General features: G+C 43.1%; 1 protein-coding gene across 9 annotated transcripts in view; it reads left to right on the top strand.

Moving 5' to 3' along the window:
- Positions 1–24,309, top strand: part of UNKL (unk like zinc finger) — a 129,464-nt gene that overhangs the window by 30,652 nt on the left and 74,503 nt on the right. For all 9 annotated transcript variants that reach the window (XM_043494035.1, XM_043494037.1, XM_043494034.1 and 6 more), the window contains 3 exons: positions 2,735–2,868; positions 17,169–17,304; positions 18,578–18,695. In XM_043494035.1, the coding sequence (XP_043349970.1) occupies positions 2,735–2,868; positions 17,169–17,304; positions 18,578–18,695 (388 nt within the window). The remainder of the gene's footprint in view (positions 1–2,734; positions 2,869–17,168; positions 17,305–18,577; positions 18,696–24,309) is intronic.

The raw sequence follows: 24,309 nt of genomic DNA, 5'->3' as shown, positions 1-24,309 counted from the left end.
ATTAATTCTTAAAATGGCCTTTGATTTTCATCTGAATCACATCTTCAGTTTACTTCTCTTCTTCCTCAAACTCTTTTTACTGTAAAGGAAGGTCAATTTAAATATAATAGATGCTATGAAGGACCTTGGCTATGGCCTGAAAAGAACAAAATTATTCCATAAATATACTAGATTATCTGTAGTTTATAGCAATAGTTAGGAGCCAAACTGTATCCACAACACCTTTCAAAGCAGATCAAACCTCTATAGAAACATGCCGTGAGATTAAGTCCCTGAAGATGTCAGAGTGCATGTATTAGATCCAAGATGGCCTTGAAGGCATTGCTTTGGAATGTGACAGTTGTAGAAATATATAGAGCTGCCAGTTCCTACCTTTATGCAGGATTATCTCTTGACCTTGCCTCAATATCTAATGTTCAGTTCGCAATCTATGCAGTGAGTCATTTCTACCTCTCCAGAGGTTTGTTATTGCTCTCAACCAAGATGAATCTCTCAAACTTGCTAATGCATTGTTCTTGGATGAATTAGCAGATGTGTTGTAAGCAAAACATGAGAAGTAATTCTTCTACTCTATTCAGCAATAGTAAGGCCTCATCTGGAGTACTGTGTCCAGTTCTGGGCAGCACATCAGAAAAGATGTGGACAAATTGGAGAAGGGCCAGAGGAGAGCTACAAAAACAATTAAAGGTCTAGAAAATGTGATATATGAGGTAAGATTGAAAAAATTGGGGTTAGTCTGGAGAAGAGAAGACTTAGGAAGGATGTAAGTCTTCAAGTACATAAAAGGTTACAAAGAGAACAGTGATAAATTGTTCTCCTTAGTCACTGAGGACAAGAAGTAATGGGCTTAAATTGCAGCAAGGAAGATTTGGGTTAGACATTATGAAAAACTTCCTAACTATAAAGGTGGTTATGCACTGGAACAAATTACCTAGGGAGGTTGTGGAATCTCCATCACTGGAAGTTTTTAAGAACCGATTAGACAAACACCTGTCAGGGCTGGCCTAGATAAATTTAGCCCTGCCTCAGTGCAGGGTACTGGACTAGATGACCTATTGAGGTCCCTTCCAGTCTTACATTTCTGTGATCTATAATGATGATACTTGAAGTAGAAAATAGTTAGTTACTTGTAGCTGGAGTCACTTAAGATTCACATGGGTAGAACTGAGAATATGTGGGATGACATTTCCTCCTGATATGACCCTGCCTGGGATATTCCATTGCTCTAGAAGAAATATGTGCTGTGCCTTAATGGTAGGGGTTTCTACAGTGGTCTGGGCTTGATAGAATGTGACTGCACCTTCCATGAGAGTGGAGATGCTTACTGATAATATGCATACTAAATACCATTAACTTGGGTTTGAATAGAGACTGTGAGTGGCTGGATCATTACACATATTGAATCTATTTCCCCATGTTAAGTATCCTAACACCTTCTTATCAACTGTCTAAATGGGCCATCTTGATTATCACTACAAAAGTTTTTATTCTCCTGCTGATAATAGCTCATTTTAATTAATTAGACTCTTACAGTTGATACGGCTACTTCCACCTTTTCATGTTCTCTGTATGTGTATATATATCTTCTGACTCTATGTTCCATTCTATGTATCAGATGAAGTGGGCTGTAGCCCACGAAAGCTTATACTCAAATAAATTTGTTAGTCTCTAAGGTGCCACAAGTACTCCTGTTCTAGTTACGGGTGAGTAACTTTTCTTCCTTCCTTATTGTTGTGTATACCCTTCAAATCCAGTATGTGAAAATGTTGTTAAATGCCCTTTTAAATAGGCATTCAGTCACATAACATCTGTGTTTACATTTTAAGTGCTGCTCCTTCTGATTTAGTAATTTTTATTGCTCCCCCGAGGAATTCCTTCCAAATATATTGTAGAGAACAATAAACATAATTCTTTTTGGTGAGGTACCCAGAAATAAAAATTGTAAGTCTGTAAGCACTTTAGAACAGGGCTTTTTTTGTACTTGTACAGTTGGGACCCTGACCCATGATTGGGTGCCCATATTCACTACCAGAGTACAAATAGTAATAGGTAGGGTGTCATAGAAATGGTAGAGAAAGGGATTATATTTTTTCCTGTCCAAGATATGATGTGTCGATATAAGGGCCACAAAGCATTGTAGCTTTTAACTGCAGTATCCCATCAGAAAGTAGTATCAGCTTTGCCATTCATTATCACTGTAGCTTTCCAAATTTCTGCCATTGAAAATCTTTGTTTTGCCACATTGTATTAGCTTATTTTTGTCTAAAATCATCTTATTTATGCTGTATTTGTATTTCTGCCATATTTTTAACCTGCTTAGTTCCTCTTGGATTATTGCTCTTTCTTGGATACATGCAACATTGTCCAATATAATGTCATTTGTACATTTCTTTAGTGTGCTCTTGACAGTCCTCTTTATCAGTTTAAGATGTTAAATGCAACTGTACCTCACACCAGTTATTACGGCTTCCTGCCTTGTGCCTATCCCTTTGTTAACGTATATAATTATCCTTTGTTGTGATGCTTTCACCAGTATCAATCCATGTAACAATGCCAAGGCAAGACAATTTGAGTTTTTCAAATAAGGCTTTGTGAGGCATGGCATAAAATCCGGGCTAACAAAGTCAGTGGCAAAACTCCTATTAACTTCAATAAAGCCAGGATTTCATCCACAATCGGGATATTTAATGAAGATACACAGTATGGTAAAATTATCTTCTGTTTTCCATTTCAGGGAACTTCAGGCACAGGAAGCCTTACAGAATGGGCAGCTAGGAGGTGGAGAAAACATCCCTGACCTACAACCAGGAATTCTAGCTAGCCAAGCAATGATTGAAAAAATTCTTAGTGAGGAACCAAGATGGCTGGGTAATGTTCTATATTTTGTCTTCTCATCACTGTTTCTATATCTATCTAGACCTATTTTGACTTTTATTGGAGAGACTTCAAAAGTTATGTTGAATAAAGGAGTGATTGTGTGTGTTGTGACAGAGTTCCTCCTCTGCCTTGGTGGGTCCTGCACTTATTGGCGGATTTTCTCGCCTCAGAGGTTCACGGCAGCCCTCAGTTTGGCCACTTTCATGGCTCAAATCTGCCGTTCACTAAGTTAACCTCATCAATGGCCAGCATGGGGAAAGGGAGGAGAACAATCCCCGCAGTCTCTGCTGATCCACCTATTGGATTGGGGAACAGGCCAGAGACCTTCCCCTCTGGTGGAACCCACAGTCCAGTTCAACTCCTCCGGTATCAAGTAGGGAGTTGGAGGGATGGGGGGACCCCGGGCCCGCCCTCTACTCCGGGTGCCAGCCCAGGTCCCTGTGGATTGCAACTGTCTACATTGGCTCCTGTAACAGCTGCATGACAGCTGCAACTCCCTGGGCTACTTCCCCATGGCCTCCTCCCAACACCTTCTTTATTCTCACCACAGGACCTTCCTCCTGATGTCTGATAATGCTTGTACTTCTCAGTCTACAAGTAGTATGCCTTCTCACTCTCAGCTCCTCGCACGCACCACAAACTGAAGAGAGCTCCTTTTTAAACCCAGGTGCCCTGATTAACCTGCCTTAATTGATTCTAGCAGCTTCTTGATTGGCTGCAGGTGTTCTAATCAGCCAGTCCGCCTTAATTGTTTCCAGAAAGTTCCTGATTGTTCTGGAACCTTCCCTGTTACGTTACCCAGGGAAAAGGGACCTACTTAACCTGGGGCTAATATATCTGCCTTTTATCACTCTCCTGTAGCCATCTGACCCGACCCTGTCACAGTGTGTGTACACACACACACACACAAAATAGTATGGGTGTTTGGAAAAAAAAATCATGTAGTCAAGCCCATTTATATTCAAATAGCATATTGGAAATTCCTGTCTATTGAAAGTATTTCTTTTGTACCAAACCTTTTTTCATTCACTCATTACAAATGTGGCTGTTTTGAGGCAATTGATACATGTTTTTCTGATTTAAAGTCGGTAAGAAAACTATCTTATGCCAAGTTTCAGAGTAGCAGCCGTGTTAGTCTGTATTCGCAAAAAGAAAAGCAGTACTTGTGGCACCTTAGAGACTAACAAATTTATTAGAGCATAAGCTTTCGTGAGCTACAGCTCACTTCATCAGATGCATTCCACCAAATGCATCCAATGAAGTGAGCTGTAGCTCACGAAAGCTTATGCTCTAATAAATTTGTTAGTCTCTAAGGTGCCACAAGTACTGCTTTTCTTTTTATCTTATGCCAAATGATACTGATGTCACTTGAATCTTTTTTTGATTTTTATTTTTAGTCAACTTTTAAAGGATATTTCTTTTGCTTAACTTGATTAAAAAGAACCAGAAAACAAAGACATGTTACTTGTTTTAGGCTTTGAGTGAGTTCTTTAAAATCTAATATTGCTGTAAATTTATTAATTTGACAGGTCACTTAAAATAAGCCCAATTGCTCTAGTTTTCTTTAAACTTTTAGTCTGGTTGTGATTTTCGGTATTTGGTGTCATTTATTACATAGCCATGAATTTTTTAAATCAGCAGAACATTAGTGGTTGTACCCAAATGCTACTTTGGAACAGATGGAACACAAACTGGTGCAGTACCTCTAGTCTTCAAGAGTAAAGTTTTTTTTATTTCTTTGTTTTAGGTAGATTTGTATTATTTACAGTATGCAAAGGGAAGACAATTATACAAGAAAGACAGATGAGGGGAGTAGTGAGTACCTAAAGAATTCTATAAAATTGGACAAGAACAAGATTCTGAGTGGAGAGGACCACACAGTTGAATCTATAAGAAATATGAATCCTAAGCTATAAGAATGTAACTATATTAGTAGAGCTTTACTATAAGCCTCTGTATCAAGAAAAGGAAATTGAGCACACTATGTTCAGAGAGATCACAGGCAGCAAAATCTAACAAAATAAGTGGAGAGAGAAGGAGGAGGTCCAGGGATTAGGGTGCTATCATGGGATTTTCTAGACCTGGATTCTGTTCACTGCTCCACCCACAGACTCCCAGAGACACCTTTGGCAAGTCACTTAGTCTCTCTGTATTTCAGTTCCCCATCTGTAAAATGAAGATAACAGAACTCCCCTTAGGCGTGTTGTGATGGTGAATACATTGACTGTGAAGTGCTCAGATACTATAACATTGGGGCCAAATAACAAGTTAGAATAGAATAGACTTGAACTACCTGCATATAAACAGATGAAATGGCAAAATGGGACAAAGCTGAGAGAAAAAATTTCTCAGTACTCTGATTGTTTTTGGAATAGATTGTGTCAGAGCATGCAAGAGGAGTGGCTGTTTTCAAATAAGTAACATTCAGGAGTTGATTCAAAAAATAACAATACTACTAAAGTAATGCTAACCACAACATAATTTTCAAGATTTCTGTAGGGAGTAATGTACGAAAAAGTGGCTTAGTGACATTAAACTTTGGAAAGGGAGATCTCAATACAATGAGGTGGTTAGTCAAAAAGTCCCTAAAGTCAAATGTAAAGCAAAATGGCATGATTGCCACTTAAAACAAAATAATAATAGTCTCAGAAGGCATGCCCATTGGACAAAAGGGGAGCCAGGAAGACAAGGTGTAAACCACTGTAGCAGAGTAGCAAGGTTCGAGAAGCCAAATATAATACTTCAAAATTTGAAAACCGAATCCTAGTGAAATCAGTAAACAGGAGTATAAATTACAGTAAGTGATAACATAAGAGGAAATTAGAAGGGCTAAAATGGATTTTGAAGAACAAATAGGCAAGTGTCTAGAACAAACAAGGGATTATTTTAAGTATATCAGAAGCATGAACCTGCAAAATAACTAGTTAGTCTCCTGGATCACCAGGGACTAAAAGGAGCAATTAAGGAAGATAAGGATGTTGCTTAGAGGCTAAATGACTTCTTTGGATCAGTCTTCACTGCAGAGAATTGTGGGGCCTGTACATTTATATGATTAACAAGAATATCCAGAGTTGTTGTTAGTTGTTGCTAGCAGTGTTTCAAAGGGATATTAAACCTCATGCTTCAGGGTTTAAACTAAACTAATCTCTAACTCTTAGAGTTTTGATGAAACCTAATGGGGACAGATTATCCCATACCCTGTCTGCTGCAGGGGTTTCTTCACCTTCCTGTGAAGCTTCCAGTGCCAGCCACTGTCGGAGAGAGAATACTGGACTAGATTAACAGATTTTAAGCCCAGAAGGTACCATTGATTGTCTAGCCTGATCACTGAATAATACCAGGCCAAAGAACTTCACCTAGTAATTTCTGCATCAAGCCTGTAATATCTAGCTGAACTATAGATATCTTTTAGTCCTGGTCTCATGGGGGGGGGGTCGACCTAAGATACGCAACTTCAGCTACGCAAATAGCATAGCTGAAATTGGTGTATCTTGGGTCGACTTACCTGGCCATGAGGATGGTGGCGAGTTGACCACTGCTGGTTCCCCATCAACTCCACTTCCGCCTCTCGCGAGCTGGAGTTCTGGAGTTGACAAGACGTGATAAATCGATCCCCGATAGATCGATCAATACCTGCTGATCCAGCGGGTAGCAAAGACCTGCCCTTAGAAAGATATCTAGTCTCGATTTAAAGTCTTCAAGTGATGGAGAATCTACCACATCAGTTGGTAAGTTGTTGCAATGCTTAATTACACTCACTGTTAAAAAATTTGAGCATTATTTCTAGTTCGAATTTGGTTAGCTTCAGCTTCCATTAGCTGGATCATGGTTTGCCTTTTTACAGTATATTAAAGAGCTGTCTACTGTCAAAAATGTATATTCATAAATACTAGTTATGAAGTGCAGAAAATTTATAAAGGAAACTGAAAGCTACAGGGGAAAAACATGGCTATCAGAGCTAAGGACAGTAAGAACACAAATATAATATGAACAAAAGGAATCTTAACAATGATATACGCCCATTACTAGATGGAAATAGGAGAATTGTTAATAATGTTGCAGATAAGCCAAAAGTGTCTAAATGTTTTTGTTGTGTATTTGGAAAGAGCTAAAATGAGGTATGATACCACATGAGGATGATGAACTACTTTCCACAGCCTCTACTAAGGGAAAACGTTTTAAAATCAGCAGATCACAATAACAGGAACCCAAGAGTCACAATTTAGGAACAAGGAATGCATGCCATACCTACAGAATAGGGGATTGTATCCTGGAAAGCAGGATTCCAAAAAGGATTTAGGGGTCCGAGTGGACAAACAGTTGAACTTGAGCTCCTAGTATGATGCTGTGAATAAAATGGCTAATGTTTGGGTATATAATAAACAGGGAAGTAGGAGGAGGGAGATGATTTTTACCTCTCTGTACAGCATTAGTGAGACAGGAATTGGAATACTGTGTCATGTTCTGGTATCCACATTCTGAAAAGGTATTGAAAAATTGTAGAAAGTGCAGAGAATAGCCACAAAAATGATTCAGTGATTGGAAAAATGCCTTAGTGAGAGACTGAAGGAGCTCAATTTGTTTAGCGTAGCAAAAAGAAGATTGAGGTGACCTGTCTACAGTGTATGTATAATTTCCTTCAGTGGAGAAAATACCAGCTACTAACAGTCTCGTTAACCTAGAGGAGAAATGTATAACAACAAGGCTGGAAGTTAAAGCCAGACAAATTCAGACTAAAAATTGAGCACAGTATTTTAACAGTGAGGGTGATTTAACCATTCAAACAAACTACCAAAAGGAAGTGTAGATTCTCCATCTCTTGATGTCGTCAAATCAAAACCAGATGCTTTTCTGGAAGATATGCTTTAATTCAACACCAGAGCTCCGTACATGGGTAACTAGTTATAATTCCATGGCCTGTATTATACAGAGGTCAAGCTAAATGATGGTCCCATCTGGCCTTAAAAACTGCAAATCTATGAAAAATCTCTTCCCCATGTAGGTACCTCTTATCTTTCTCTTGGATAAACTAAATAGATTGTGTCTTTTGTTTTTCACTGTAAAGCAGAATTTTTCAGATCTTGAATTATTCTCATAACTCCTTTCTGAGCCCTTCCCCATTGTTCCACATGCTTTTTGAAGTGAGGACACCAGAACTGAATATAGTATTCCAGTAATTGTCTCACCATGGTAACTAAGAGGTTAAGCATGATTGATTAATATTCCTAATTTGATATTCCCCTGATTATACATTCAAGGATCATGCTTAACCTCTTAGTTACAGAATCACACTGAGAGCTCATGTTTAAGGCTATGATTTAGTCACGGCTGTTTTTAATAAAAGTCACGGACAGGTCACTGGCAATAACCAAAAAGTCATGGCTAGAGACTTGTCCGTGACTTTTACTAAAAATACCCCTAACTAAATCTTAGGTGCTGGGGGGCAGGGAGGACACTGCTTCTCCTCCAGGCAGGGGGTGGCCTGGGGCTCCACTGCTGCTCCTGGACCTCTGCTCTGGTGCAGCACCCAGGCCCAGTTGGCTGGGGCCGCCAGAGTAGCAGCTGGTGCGGTTGGCCTCAGGGCCGCCCCAGCTACTCGGGCGGCCCTGGTGTCAGCTGCTGCAGCAGTGGAAATTCCGAAGGTCCCGGAAAGTCACGGAATCCATGACTTCCGTGACCGCTGTGAAAGACTTGCAGCCTTACTCATGTACAGTTGGAAATCTACCACAGCCTCTAAGTCTTTTTCAGCATCGCTGCATTCCAGGATACAGTTCTGCTTCTTGTGTGACCTACATTTTTTTATTCTTAGATGTATGACCTTGCATTTGGCTGTATTTAATGCATGTTTTTTCAAAGGAGTTTGCATTACTACATGATCCATATAATTCCGTATAACTGACTAGTCCATACCATCATTTGTCATTTCACCAATTGTTGGAATTACTGTTATAGAATTAGTATAAAAGATATCACTATGACATCAGCTCAAACATAAATTCCTTTATTAATTGTGAAGGCCAAATGGTATTTATACAGTTGCTTAAGCAATAAACAATTCCTACATTCATACAATAGCACATATTCATAAGCATTTGATCACAGTACTCAGGAAAGGAGATAACCCTTTCATACTGCTTGCTGCAGCATGATCAGATAGGATCTGATAAATACCCCAGCAAGCCTGGTTCTTTTATACAAAGCAGCAAATAATTGATGTCATCATCCTATCTCAAAATCAGGTTTTGACCACTTTGGGGCTGGGTAGAATCATGACTGGTGTGGAAAAAGTAAATAAGGAAGTGTTATTTACTCTTTTCATAACACAAGAACTAGGAGTCATCAAATAAAATTAATAGGCAGCAGGTTTAAAACAAACAAAAGGAAGTATTTCTTCACACAACGCACAGTCATCCTGTGGAACTCTTTGCCAGAGGATGTTGTGAAGGCCAACACTCTAACAGGGTTCAAGAAAGAACTAGATAAATTCATGGAAGATAGGTCCATCAATGGCTATTAGCCAGGATGGGCAGGGATGGTATCTCTAGCCTCTGTTTGCCAAAAGCTGGGAATGGGTGCCAGGGGATGGATCACTTGACGATTATCTGTTCTGTTCATTCCCTCTGGGGCACCTGGCATTGGCCACTGTCGGAGGACAGGATGCTGAGCTGGATGGACCTTTGGTCTGACCCAATATGGCCATTCTTATGTAATGACCCTCTTCCTGGCCTTGGGTAAAACCAGATATGGCAGTTGGACCTCTTTCTTACAGATTATTTTAAATGTGTGGATCTTAAAGCTAGTTGTACCTGGCATTTTATCTTGTTATACATGTCCATATTCTAAGATAACACAGGTATGTTAAAGGTAGCTATCAGTTTATCACAAAACACTGCTTCTTTGTTCTGTGAAACCGATTTGTTACCATCTCCTATAATTTTATAGGCTTCTTTCCTAATAATTTTCTTTTATCTCATTAGCCACTTGCCAAACTCAGCATCCTCCCAACACTTGTCTTGCTAGATGCTACATTCCTTCTAACTTTTTCACCTATTATTTTCAAGCTCTTATTACATTTGTTAACCACCTACATTTTGCAGAAGCTGCAAAGCACATAGCTAAACTAACCTTACCCCTTCTGTTCTGAAACCATCCTATACCAATCTTTGTGTCATCTTCAAATTTTACCAGTAAAATTTTATATTTTGTTCCTATCATTAATAAAGATACTGAATAGCATTGGTCCAAAACACTTTTCTGTATAACTCCACTAGATACATCTCAATGGGATGATAATTCCCCATTTACAATTACATTTTGAGATCCATCAGTTAACCCAGTTTTTAATCCATTTAATATGGGTTACATTGATATTGGTATAGTGCTGATTTTTTTTTTATCAGATTGGCATGCTGGGCCATGTCAAATATCTTATGGAAGTCTAAATATATTATGTCAATTATATTATTAAGTATATTATTCATCAGAAATGTGATCTCATCAGAAAGTGATATGAAAATTGTTTGAGAAGACCTATTTTTCATAAAACAATGGTGATAGATATTCATTATGATAAAAAGAAAAGGAGTACTTGTGGCACCTTAGAGACTAACAAATTTATTAGAGCATAAGCTTTCGTGAGCTACAGCTCACTTCATCGGATGCATTTGGTGGAAAAAACAGAGGAGACATTTATATACACACACACAGAGAACATGAAACAATGGGTTTATCATACACACTGTAAGGAGAGTGATCACTTAAGATAAGCCATCACCAACAGCGGGGGGGGGGAAGGAGGAAAACCTTTCATGGTGACAAGCAGGTAGGCTAATTCCAGCGGTTAACAAGAATATCAGAGGAACAGTGGGGGGTGGGGTGGGAGGGAGAAATACCATGGGGAAATAGTTTTACTTTGTGTAATGACTCATCCATTCCCAGTCTCTATTCAAGCCTAAGTTAATTGTATCCAGTTTGCAAATTAATTCCAATTCAGCAGTCTCTCGTTGGAGTCTGTTTTTGAAGCTTTTTTGTTGAAGTATAGCCACTCTTAGGTCTGTGATCGAGTGGCCAGAGAGATTGAAGTGTTCTCCAACTGGTTTTTGAATGTTATAATTCTTGACGTCTGATTTATGTCCATTCATTCTTTTACGTAGAGACTGTCCAGTTTGGCCAATGTACATGGCAGAGGGGCATTGCTGGCACATGATGGCATATATCACATTGGTAGATGCGCAGGTGAACGAGCCTCTGATAGTGTGGCTGATGTGATTAGGCCCTATGATGGTATCCCCTGAATAGATATGTGGACAGAGTTGGCAACGGGCTTTGTTGCAAGGATAGGTTCCTGGGTTAGTGGTTCTGTTGTGTGGTGTGTGGTTGCTGGTGAGTATTTGCTTCAGGTTGGGGGGCTGTCTGTAAGCAAGGACTGGTCTGTCTCCCAAGATCTGAGAGAGCGATGGCTCGTCCTTCAGGATAGGTTGTAGAACCTTGATGATGCGTTGGAGAGGTTTTAGTTGGGGGCTGAAGGTGATGGCTAGTGGCGTTCTGTTGTTTTCTTTGTTGGGCCTGTCCTGTAGTAGGTGACTTCTGGGTACTCTTCTGGCTCTGTCCATCTGTTTCTTCACTTCAGCAGGTGGGTATTGTAGTTGTAGGAATGCATGATAGAGATCTTGTAGGTGTTTGTCTCTGTCTGAGGGGTTGGAGCAAATGTGGTTATATCGTAGCGCTTGGCTGTAGACAATGGATCGAGTGGTATGATCTGGATGAAAGCTAGAGGCATGTAGGTAGGAATAGCAGTCAGTAGGTTTCCGATATAGGGTGGTGTTTATGTGACCATCGCTTATTAGCACCGTAGTGTCCAGGAAGTGGAAAAAGCACAAGAACAAATCCGCACAGACACACCCCTGGAGCCCCGACCTGGGGTATTCTATCTGCTACCCAAGATCCATAAACCTGGAAATCCTGGACGCCCCATCATCTCAGGCATTGGCACCCTGACAGCAGGATTGTCTGGCTATGTAGACTCCCTCCTCAGGCCCTTCGTTACCAGCACTCCCAGCTATCTTCGAGACACCACCGATTTCCTGAGGAAACTACAGTCCATTGGTGATCTTCCTAAAAACACCATCCTAGCCACTATGGATGTAGAAGCCCTCTACACCAACATTCCACACAAAGATGGACTACAAGCCGTCAGGAACAGTATACCCGATACTGTCACGGCTAACCTGGTGGCAGAACTTTGTGACTTTGTCCTGACCCATAACTATTTCACATTTGGTGACAATGTTATACCTTCAAATCAGCGGCACTGCGATGGGTACCCGCATGGCCCCACAGTATGCCAACATTTTTATGGCTGACTTAGAACAACGCTTCCTCAGCTCTCGTCCCCTAATGCCCCTACTCTACTTGCGCTACATCGATGACATCTTCATCATCTGGACCCATGGAAAAGAAGCTCTTGAGGAATTCCACCATGATTTCAACAATTTCCATCCCACCATCAACCTCAGCCTGGACCAGTCCACACAAGAGATCCACTTCCTGGACACTACGGTGCTAATAAGCGATGGTCACATAAACACCACCCTATATCGGAAACCTACTGACCGCTATTCCTACCTACATGCCTCTAGCTTTCATCCAGATCATACCACTCGATCCATTGTCTACAGCCAAGCGCTACGATATAACCGCATTTGCTCCAACCCCTCAGACAGAGACAAACACCTACAAGATCTCTATCATGCATTCCTACAACTACAATACCCACCTGCTGAAGTGAAGAAACAGATGGACAAAGCCAGAAGAGTACCCAGAAGTCACCTACTACAGGACAGGCCCAACAAAGAAAACAACAGAACGCCACTAGCCATCACCTTCAGCCCCCAACTAAAACCTCTCCAACGCATCATCAAGGATCTACAACCTATCCTGAAGGACGAGCCATCGCTCTCTCAGATCTTGGGAGACAGACCAGTCCTTGCTTACAGACAGCCCCACAATCTGAAGCAAATACTCACCAGCAACCACACACCACACAACAGAACCACTAACCCAGGAACCTATCCTTGCAGCAAAGCCCGTTGCCAACTCTGTCCACATATCTATTCAGGGGACACCATCATAGGGCCTAATCACATCAGCCACACTATCAGAGGCTCGTTCACCTGCGCATCTACCAATGTGATATATGCCATCATGTGCCAGCAATGCCCCTCTGCCATGTACATTGGCCAAACTGGACAGTCTCTACATAAAAGAATGAATGGACACAAATCAGACGTCAAGAATTATAACATTCAAAAACCAGTTGGAGAACACTTCAATCTCTCTGGTCACTCGATCACAGACCTAAGAGTGGCTATACTTCAACAAAAAATCTTCAAAAACAGACTCCAAAGAGAGACTGCTGAATTGGAATTAATTTGCAAACTGGATACAATTAACTTAGGCTTGAATAGAGACTGGGAATGGATGAGTCATTACACAAAGTAAAACTATTTCCCCATGGTATTTCTCCCTCCCACCCCACCCCCCACTGTTCCTCTGATATTCTTGTTAACCGCTGGAATTAGCCTACCTGCTTGTCACCATGAAAGGTTTTCCTCCTTCCCCCCCCTGCTGTTGGTGATGGCTTATCTTAAGTGATCACTCTCCTTACAGTGTGTATGATAAACCCATTGTTTCATGTTCTCTGTGTATGTGTATATAAATCTCTCCTCTGTTTTTTCCACCAAATGCATCCGATGAAGTGAGCTGTAGCTCACGAAAGCTTATGCTCTAATAAATTTGTTAGTCTCTAAGGTGCCACAAGTACTCCTTTTCTTTTTGCGAATACAGACTAACACGGCTGCTACTCTGAAACCATTCATTATGATGACATCATTGAATTCTTCACTGATTGCATCCCAATTCACTATTTCCATGAATTTGCCCAGGATTGATGACAGACCAAGTGGTCTGTAATTATCTGGGTCATTTTGTTTATCCTTTTAAAATATTGGCAAAACATATAGTGGTGTTTTTCATCCAAATGCTCTGGTGATTCCCCATAGTTCAAGAGGTGTTAAAAACAATTAAAGGTTCAGAGAGGTGCTTGGCCCTAGATGGACAGAGTGAGAGAGACAGTCAGGTAAAGGGCAGGTGGGAATCCGGAAACTAGAGGTGGTCTCCAAGGAAAGCAGCAGCGAGCAGAAAGCTGTCTGCAGGTCTCGCTGGAGGAGACTATGGCTTTATGATCCATTGTGGTAATTCCTATGCCTCTGTGTTCCAAAGAGGATGCATCTACTGCAAAGTGGATTTTCAGCTTTGTTTTTCACATGGAGAAGAATCTTGGTGGCGGGGAAGGGAGGAAGTTGTGACAAATTGGGTTTGATACTAAGTTTGCTTGGCAGCATAACTAAGAAGTCATAATTTTCCTTTTTAAAATTAAAGATTCTAATATTCAGTACAAATAAGCTAATACGGGAGAAATTTCCACAGTAACCATAACTTTGACCTTTTAGTACATATGAAGCATTTGCTTTAGCAGTATTTTAAAATAATTCAGAATTCTTCATGTACATAAATTGCTGTGGAGCTGTAACTTTGAATACCCTGACTCTTAATAAATTTAAATTCTCAAATGTAATGTTCCATGTAAAAGTTATTTTGGATTGAACTTCCTTGTTTTCTTAATGTAAAAGTGAGTAATTACCTCCTCCCACCCTCATTCTGGTCCAGCTCTTGTCCTTTCTAAATTTGAGTCAAGTAGCTTCCTTCTCCATGCTACATGGGTGTTTACAGTCTAAATCTAATAGATATTGGGAGATCATTAGTCTAACAAATGTAACAAAAACCTTCACATTGTTATATAACATGAAAGTGTGAGATGAAAGGCTTTGCCAGTGATGTTAACCTTACCATTCCTAGGAGATAATAGGAGACACTCTAAGAGACAAACAGATGTTGACCTAAAAAGAAAAGGAGTACTTGTGGCACCTTAGAGACTAACAAATTTATTTGAGCATAAGCTTTCGTGAGCTACAGCTCACTTCATCGGATGCATTTTTTTTCCCCACTGAATGCATCCGATGAAGTGAGCTGTTGCTCACGAAAGCGTATGCTCAAATAAATTTGTTAGTCTCTAAGGTGCCACAAGTACTCCTTTTCTTTTTGCTAATACAGACTAACACGGCTGCTACTCTGAAAGATGTTGACCTGGAAAGCAAGGAATGAGAAGCCTAGATAGAGTTGATGAAGGGAACCAGCAGAAGAATTTAAGGGGGAGAATCATGTTGTCCAATAGGAAAGTGAGGAAAATTATTTGAGCTGCCTTCTCAATGTACTGGGTGGGTGTAATGTTAGAATTAGTGAGGTCAGGCAGGTAGTTGTTGAAGTGAAGGTAGGAGGTAACCCGAGGCACAGATAAGCATAGCTGTAGACTGATAGGAAGGGTTGGCTGTTTGGATGTTACAGAGAAAGAAATAGAAGTATTTGGAAACTCTCTGAATGTGTGGAAAGTAGAGAGAGAAGAGATGAAAATTGTTTATGATTGAGTCTGAGTGTTGGGGAGGATGACGGTGCTGTCAGCAGCAAGGGAGAAAAGAGTGATTTTTATGAAGAAAGACTGAGGAGCTCAATTTTTTTACATCTGGCTAATGGCAACATAGCTGCAGCACCCCAATGTTTTACCTGGGGTCCCGGCTGCCAGTCTCTTTCCCCCACAAGGTCCCAGCTGCCAGTCTCTTCCTCTCCTCCACTCCCCCCCGGGGTCCCGGCTGCCTGCCCTGCACCTGCCCCCAGCTGTGGTCCCAGCCCCAGCAGGGGGGAGAGGAAGGGGGTTGGGGCACGACATGGATAACAGAGCCAGCACGCCAACTGTTAAGTGTTTCAGCACCACTGAACGGAAAGGTATCCAGTATGTACAGAAGACAGTTGAAGATGTGACTGTACGTAAGAAGGCAAGTTAAGTGGTGAAGTAAAGAGGTAAACACAGAAGATAGTTGAATCATGTGGGATGAGATTGTTGAGAGAGAGATGAGAAAGGGATCAAGGACAGAGCCCTTAGAGATGCTGGCAAAGTGGGAGAGTAAGAGGAACTGTCGAAGGAAATATTGAAGAAACAATTGGAAAGATACCAAGTGAATACAGGGTCATGGAAACCAAAGGAGGAAGTATAATCAGAGAAGTTGGAATGATCTGAAGTATGAAAGGTAGGGAGAAGATTAAGAAGGACAAGGATAGAGAAGTGACCTTGAGACCTTGTCAAGACCATCTTATTGGAGAACATTAGTAAGAGCAGGTTTGGTGAAGTAAAGAATGCTAAAGTCATACTGATGGAAATCCAGAAGGGAATGTTGCATAAGGTCCTAGTTATATGTCTTACTAAAATGAATAATATACTTTCAAATTTTTAATATTGAAGAGCTTATTTTTATTTTGCTTTTAACATTTATAAGTTTGAGACTATATGAAGAATACTGGGGGAAAATAAAAAATACTTGTATTGAGAACTTCTGGACATTTGTGTGGTATTGGGATTCTGCTAGTATTTTATTTGTGCTTAGTGTGATGGTAAAATTTTTATTTAATATAAAAATGATAAAGCTTTAGTCAGATTGCCTAATGACAATAAAATCCAGGTCTCATCCTAATCGTTTGTGAATGGTGATGTGTAAGGCTCTTATTTAGTCACAGATGTCACAGCAGTCACGGATTCCGTGACTTTACCCGACCTCCATGACGTCTTCTGCTTCAGCTATCAGCAGTTGAAGCCTGGGCTAGAACAAGGACCCTGCAGCAGGGGCTACGTGCCCTCCTCATGGCTTCCCAGGGCTGTAGTGGGGGCTGCAGCTAGGGCTGCACACCCCTGTCCCTCAGCTGCAGCCAGCTCTGGATGGGAGGAGGGCGCTGCTCTCCCTGCAGCGGCCACTGGAGCCAGGACTGTGCTCCCCCTTCATGGTGCCGGTGTTGGCCTGTCGCTCTCTCCCCCCCCCCCCCCCGCATGAGACTCCATTCCTCCTTCCTACTTAGCCTTACCTCTGGTTATTTTTAGTAAAGCCAGGGACAGGTCACGGGCTCTGTGAATTTTTGTTTATTGCGCATGACCTGTCCTGTGACTTTTACTAAAAATAACCATGGCAAAATCTTAGTGTTAATGATGTGTACAAACCAGGATTTTTATATAAAAGAAAAGGAAAATTTTATTGCTTTCAAAGATTTTATTGGTACCTGGATTCGTTAAAGGTATTCTAAATGCAAAGTTAAAGGGTTAACATATTTTAAATTTGGTAATCTGTTTACAGATACTAATTTTATATTAGCTGGCTACAAGACAGAACAATGTACCAAACCCCCGAGACTCTGCCGCCAGGGTTATGCATGCCCCCATTATCACAACAGCCGAGATAGAAGACGGAATCCCAGAAGATTCAAATACAGGTGAATAATAAATACTAAGAACATGCTTTCTTAACTATGGGTCTGTGTCCCCCATGAATCAATAGAACAGTTTATTAGGGGGTTTATTTCTTTGGATTACACTAACAGTGCAACTGGGTATACCTAGTTTAACAGTATTAGGTTTTTGTGACAAGCCCCATAAAACTATAGGAAACAAACTTCAGAATGATTGGACAACCCTGAATAGGAAAGTAATTAAAATATGACTAAAACATCAGTCTTTCCTGAGAGGAGATGAAACAGTTTCTGCATCTCCTGGCACCAATTCAAAATCTCAATTGTTCCTCCTTCAGCTGCTGTTAATAGACAGAAGGATCCTTGATAACTTATGGATTTAGCTGATTCCTCCTGCTACAAATTCCTTTCCCCAGGCAATACTTTCATAACCAAACTTTGCTAAAAAAAAACACACTGACATTTGACTTTTAGTATGAATTGGTGGCCTGAGAAATGTAGTTTTTCAGTTTCTGTATCCTCAATTCAGTCGTGCAGTATTGATGAGAGTGGCCTAACAATCTCATGATTGTAAGTAACCATCACAAAACACAAGAGAAATTGAATTTAGCTGTGGTTTATGCATTACTCCTGGGGGAATTCTGCATTGTTGCACAATGTGGAATTTTGCAGAAATTAATGTTTTTTGCACATAATTTCCTTACCCGCACAGAAGTGGGCTGCAGTGCTGCTGGCTGCCGCTAGGGGCTGCTGGACCCGGCAGAGCCCAGGTCGCTCATAAAAGACACTGTTGGTGGGGATGGGGAGAGAGCTAGAGGGTTCCTGATAGCTGCATGCCCTGAGGGAAGGAGAGGGTGGTGCGCAGGAAACTCTGTGCAACCTGGGACCAAGCATCAGGCTGTTTCTCCTGCTGGACCCCTGGGCTCTGAGGGTAGGGGGTAGGTGTCTAGGCTGGGGGCACAGCTGGGCTTGTGGGGAGGTGTGGGTATCTGGGCAAGGGGGGGCCCTACAGCTGGGCTGTGGGGAAGAGGGGGTGCATGTATCTGGGCAAGGGGGACAGAATTCTCCCAGGAGTAAGCATCCTTTTACCAAAAGAGCATTTGCCCCAAAATATTGCTGGCCCACATCTGTAGGTTTTAGAGGCCCCAAAGCCTGGCACTGGCAATAAGCTGTTGTTGCAGAAATGGAAACAGTGGGCTTCCGCAGCTGAGATGCTACTTTGGACTTAATGGGAAAATATTTGAGTTTGCTGCTGGGGAATTAGTACAAATGCATTTTTGGATTTCACTTTTTTCAGGTCTACTCCATGCCCCAGTGTAAAACATGCAGATGAGTGGGGTGAACCTTCCAAGTGTGAAAATGGGGATAACTGTCAGTATTGCCATTCTCGTACTGAACAGCAGTTCCATCCAGAGGTAAGAACTGAGGTTATTTTCCCCCACTGTGTTAAATTGAACATGGTTTATCTTAATAATGGAAATAGACAAATATTTCACTTATCATATGGGCATATCATATAGTAAATCTAACTAGTTTTCTGATCTGTTAAAGAAGTTGCAAGATTTCTGCAACAGTTTTAAGTTGCCTTTTTTAATGTGCTAACTAACACTAGCAATTTTATTTCTGAAGTCTACTGTCTGTGATCTGTCTTCAGAGCGCTGTAACTTCACATGTCTTCTTAAAAGTAGATATATTTTATCCAGAGCTGTATGGAATCTGGAGAGTCGTTCACGCAGTAGTTGAATTAGTGGAGATATTTGCTTTAAAACAAAACAATTTGCTAGGAATATCATTTGTACTGTTACATTAGTCACCTACTAGCATCTTTTAGAACACTAATATGAAAGAGAAGTTAACTTCATAATGTCTTTTGCAATATTTGGACATGGATCAGATTACATTTTCATATGATTTGTAATTCTCTTTGCCATGCTTCTTAGCCCCAAGGTGTAAGATTTGGGTTTAAACAATCCTTTTCACTATTTCTTGATCCTGCAGTCGAGTCAAAATGATGACTTCTGTGATGCCGCAATCATTTGTAGTAAACCTCTGTGGTATAGTCACGGTAGTAGGAAGGTTTCATTGCAGTTGATAGGGGAAAATTGAATAGACCAACGGAAGAAGAAAAGAGAAGAAAACAAAAATTCTTTGGGCCAGTGTGAATTCCACCGTAGATATGCATGTGTCTCATGGGCATGAGCTTAGAATTTTTTATGCTCTCGTATTCGTGGCCCCAAAAGTCACAGTACAGTGACCCTCGCTTAGTTCCCTCTTATTGTTTATCCTTTGGTCTATGTTTGTACAGCCCCTAGCACATGACTGGGGCTTCTAGGTGCTATGATTATACAAATAATGAAAAAAAAAATCTGGAGTAAAGTCCTCAAAACCCTCCTTGACTTGAATGGGCAGAGGCATGACACTGACAGGGAAGAGAGCCTGAGAAAAAACATCAGTACCAAAGTCAACACCAATAGCTGTTTTGTTACCTATCCTGGCACCTATTGACTGACCCTCTTCTCCTTGGTGCCGAGATATGAGTTTGAAGATCTGCCTTCATCCTTCCTCCCAGCACCAGCCCTGGTAGCCTCATCGAAACCGCACCCAACAGTGCTGTTTCTGGAGAAATACTTGTCCTCCCCATGGCTATTCCTTCTTCCTTGCTTCAAGCACAGAGCACTCTCCAAAGAGAGAGAGAGAGAGAGAGGAGTGGTATCCTAAAGAGTTCTCCAGCACCACCTACTACCAGGCTCTGGTGCATGAATTTTAATGAATGGGCCACCCACAACCTTGCCAATACAACATGCCACTATGGCCATATTTGTCCTACTGAGGTCCTTTTTATGCTGTCGGAGCAGAGCACCATCACAACACTCAAAGGATGAGATTAAAGGCACTGTTGGCATCCATAGCTGGACCTTTTTACCCAGAATCAGAGTTGCTCCCTTCTAAAGAATCATCATCGTCCCCCTCTGAGGCAGTTGCTCCAACCCTGACATGGGCCATGACCAATTTCCGGGTATTCCAGGAGCTGCTCTTCAGGATAGTGGAAATTGAGATAAGTGACAGGAATCCAAGAGAAAGTGCATAAGATGGTCAACATCCTAAGCTCCTTGGTGCCCACAAGGATCGCCCTTCCAATTAATGGATGCCTTTTAGAACCTTCAAAGGCCTTTTGCACATCTTGGCCTTACTTTCCTTGACCTCAAAGCAAGTGGAGAAATGTTACTAAGTCGTCCCGTCCTGTCCCTCCTCCCCCCAGTTCCTTCTTGCCGCCAGTGACATTGCTGGAACGTCTGCTGCTTCAGCTAGCTTTTCGCTTCGTTCAGTGTTATGAACTTTTCCTGTAAAATAGTTATCCCTTAGTGTGTTAGTGTGTTTTACTTGGTTAGTCATGAATTGGACTCAGCCTAGGGATGGCCCCAATCCCCAGGCTTTAAGCTCTGTGATCGCTGCAAAAAAACTATGCCCATCAGCGATCCACATAACAGTTGTCTAAGGTGTCTGAGCGAGTCACATATAAGCGACAAGAGCTGCATCTGCATGTCCTTCAAACCTTGGACTAAGAAGGAACAAGACATCCATCTCAAAGTGCTCCTAATGGAGGCGGCTCTAATTCTGACACTGGAGCACTCGAGGTCTGACTGTGCCCCGAGCACTGCAGCATCGGCTCAGAGCACTCCACTGGTGCTGTCGATGGACCGGCACTGATGCCCCTCCCTGGCACCTGCCAAGTGGCAAAAGAAGACCGGGAGAGGAAGATCCCCTACATCCCGCAAGGGGAAGGAGAGGGCAGGAGGGGAGCCAAGGCCCAAGGAGGGTAGCTTGGTACCTCCAACCAGGAGTCGGGCCCAAGCTAAGGTCGAGCAGTCTAGCTCGCCCTAACCCATGCCTGCCACACTGGACAGTAACGCGGGCCTTGGTCAGTTAGAGGTCCCGTTGTTGCCCGAGGCCCTGCAGGCAGAGCAGGATATCTTAGTGCTACTGGCGCCACCCACACGAGCTATGGTGGTACCCCAATCCAGGGGTAAACCCGCCTTGGGACCTTTTCATAAGTCCCCATCTCTGGTATCACTCCCCCTCTTGAGGGACATCTCGCCAGCGCTTGCCTGCACTGAGCCACCAGGGTTTGAAGGCAGGGAGGCAGGCTTGGTGCAACCTTCTTTGGTCTCTTGACTCAGGGCAGCACCCACATGTCTTGAGATGCTCCTCACTGGTGACACAGACCAGTAGAGGTGTGCCCTCCTGGCATCAACAGCACTGAGACTGGCCCAGTGCTTCACCCATGACCCAGTACTGTTCGCGGGCCCAACAGAGTTAATCAAGCGGAGTCACCAGTCGTCAGTTTGCTGATATGCGTCACCGCGAAACAGATCCTCTTGGTCGGTAAGAAGGTCTTCCCAGTGACCAATCTACTCCAGCTCCCAGTCCCGCTCCAGATCCTGGTACCGGTTGAGAAGTGTGAGGTGTAGATCTCTGGAATGCCGTCACCAATCCACTGAACGCTGCTGGTCTCCAAGGACCCACAAAAGGAGTTTTTCTCGAGCGGAGAGCTTCCTATCGAGGTGCAGTGATCGGCACTGCAGCGAAAGGGGTCGCCAATTCACCAGCTCATGGTCGCCTGAGAGCTCCCACTCATCGTCAAGCTCCAACACCGGGCAGCAGTTGTTGCTGGCAGGCCAAACCCTAGCACTGGTGGTACCCTCGACATCAGCGGTACCTCCAATTGCTCCATGGCCCTAGGGCCAGTGGCTGGCTTCCTGGTACCTGTGGAACCCATAGGGTTTTACCCAGCCTTCCTAAGGGCTTAAGTCAGTGGCGGGTGCCTCGGACAAACCATCAGCCTCGGTATCCCACCCTTCTCTGGAAACAGATGTTCCCAAAAGGAGAACCCCTCAGACTCTCACGGACCCCGGGGAACAACTGGTTGGACCACCTATGGATGTGGCAGACCCCACGGCACTGACTTCTTCCTCATCTTCGCCAGGAGAGGCAAGGCCAACTGAGAGCTACACCTGAGAATAAAGACTCAAAGATGCAAAATTTATACATCCTCCAGTTGAGGTTGGCTAACCACCAAGCCCACCTTGGCCGCTATGACTTCAATATGTGGCAAGCCATGGCCAAATTTGAAGATTCGCTTCCCGAGGACACCAGGAAAGAGTTCTGGGCGATCCTCAATGAGGGCAGGGCTGTGGCCAGGATGGCCCTTCAAGCAGCCTCGGACGCGGCAGACTGCACCACGACCGTGCCCATCTCCACGTGAAGGGTGTTCTGGCGCCTTCTCTCAGGCTTATCAACGGAGGCCCAGCAGTCAATACAGGACCTGCCTTTTGATGGTCAGGCACTGTTTGCTGAGCAGACAGACAATAAAATACACTGGTTAAAGGACTCCTGTACTACATTGAAAACCTTAGGGCTCTACGTCCCACACTAGCCTGCAAGCGGTTCAAGCCACAACAGCTACAGGGTCAAGGGAGCCAACCCAGGCAGGAGACGGCTCATAAGAAGAGCAGAGGCTACATACATCACCAGAGCCACCAACCTTCACCCTCTATCCAGTCGGGCGCTACCCACAAGAGACAGAATGACAAGCAGGCATTTTGAGGGTGCACCTGAAGGTGACCTACCAGACTGTACCCCAGAGCCATCCTCCTTATGTTTCTCCAATCGCCTCTCTTTTTTCCTCCTTGCATGGACCATGATAATGTCAGACTGCTGGGTCCTCAACACAGTGGCCCTGGGCTATACCCTCCTGTTTCTTTCTATCCCCTCTCCAACCTCCCCTTCCCTGTCTTTCTTCAGGGACCCTTCTTATGAAAGTCTTCTTGCGCAGAAGGTGAAGGGCCTGCTACAGCTGGGAGTGGTGGAAGACATTCCTCGCGAGTACAGGAACAAGAGGTTCCATTCCTGGTACTTTCTAATCCCAAAGGCCAAGGGTGGTCTAAGACCCATCCTGGACCTGCAAGATCTCAACAAACACCTTAAGAAGTTGAAGTTACACATGGTCTTCCTGGCCTCCATCATCCCCTCCCTGGATCCGGGAGACTGGTATGCCGCCCTCTACTTGAAGGACGCAGATAGGTTTGTTTGTTTTTTTTATAGCGTATAACTTTCATATAGCGATTTTCCAAGGACACAGGCACTTCCCATGCTTCACGGTGAGATCAGACGACTACCCTTTCAGCCTACCGACAGCACTGAGGGTGTTTACCAAATGCATGTCAGTGGTAGCAGCTTACCTCAAGCGTTGGGGTATCAAAGTATATCCACATCTTGATGACTGAATGGTCAAAGGTCGCTCCAGGTGCCAAGTCCAAAGGGATGTTGTCATGCTACAGGTCACATGCTGGTCCCTGGGCCTATTGGTGAATGACAAAAAGTCAACATTAGTTCCAATGCGAAGGTTAGAGTTCATCGGAGCAGTGCTCAACTCCACCTGCGCCAGAGCTTTTGTGCCACAGGAGAGGTTCCAGGCAATGATGGACCTCATTGCGGGGGTCTCTGCATTCTCTCTAACTGCTGCCCAGTATGTCAGCGTTTGCTAGGCCACATGGAAGCATGAACATATAGCGTCTGCTATGCAAGGCTCAGAATGCAACTCTTGCAGCAGTGGCTGGCGACAGTCTATTCCCAGTCCAGAGATCACCTCAGCAGTTCCTTTTTCTCTCACCATGAGTGGTCACTCTATCCAGAAGTAGCCCGATTGCTCTTCCAGAGGTGGGGAACTCTCTGAGTGGACTTGTTCACCACCAGACAGAACAGGAAATGTCAGTTCTGTTTCCTGCAGGGCCTGGGCAAGGGCTCCCTCTCAGATGGCTTTCTCCTTCCACGGTCAGGGGGCCTGATGTACGCATTCCCGCCGATCCTGCTCATCAGCAGAGTCCTGTCAAAGATCAAGAGAGACAAGGCCCAAGTCATCATGATCACCCAGGCATGGCCGCGCCAACATTGGTTCGGCACACTGATGGACCTGGTGGCGACTGCTCCCTGGCCCCTTCCTGACTGACTGGATCTGATTTTGCAAGATCA

The sequence above is a fragment of the Dermochelys coriacea genome, chromosome 10 (assembly GCF_009764565.3).
Source record: "Dermochelys coriacea isolate rDerCor1 chromosome 10, rDerCor1.pri.v4, whole genome shotgun sequence".
NCBI classification, from domain to species: domain Eukaryota; kingdom Metazoa; phylum Chordata; order Testudines; family Dermochelyidae; genus Dermochelys; species Dermochelys coriacea.
This window is presented reverse-complemented; position numbering and strand designations above follow the sequence as displayed.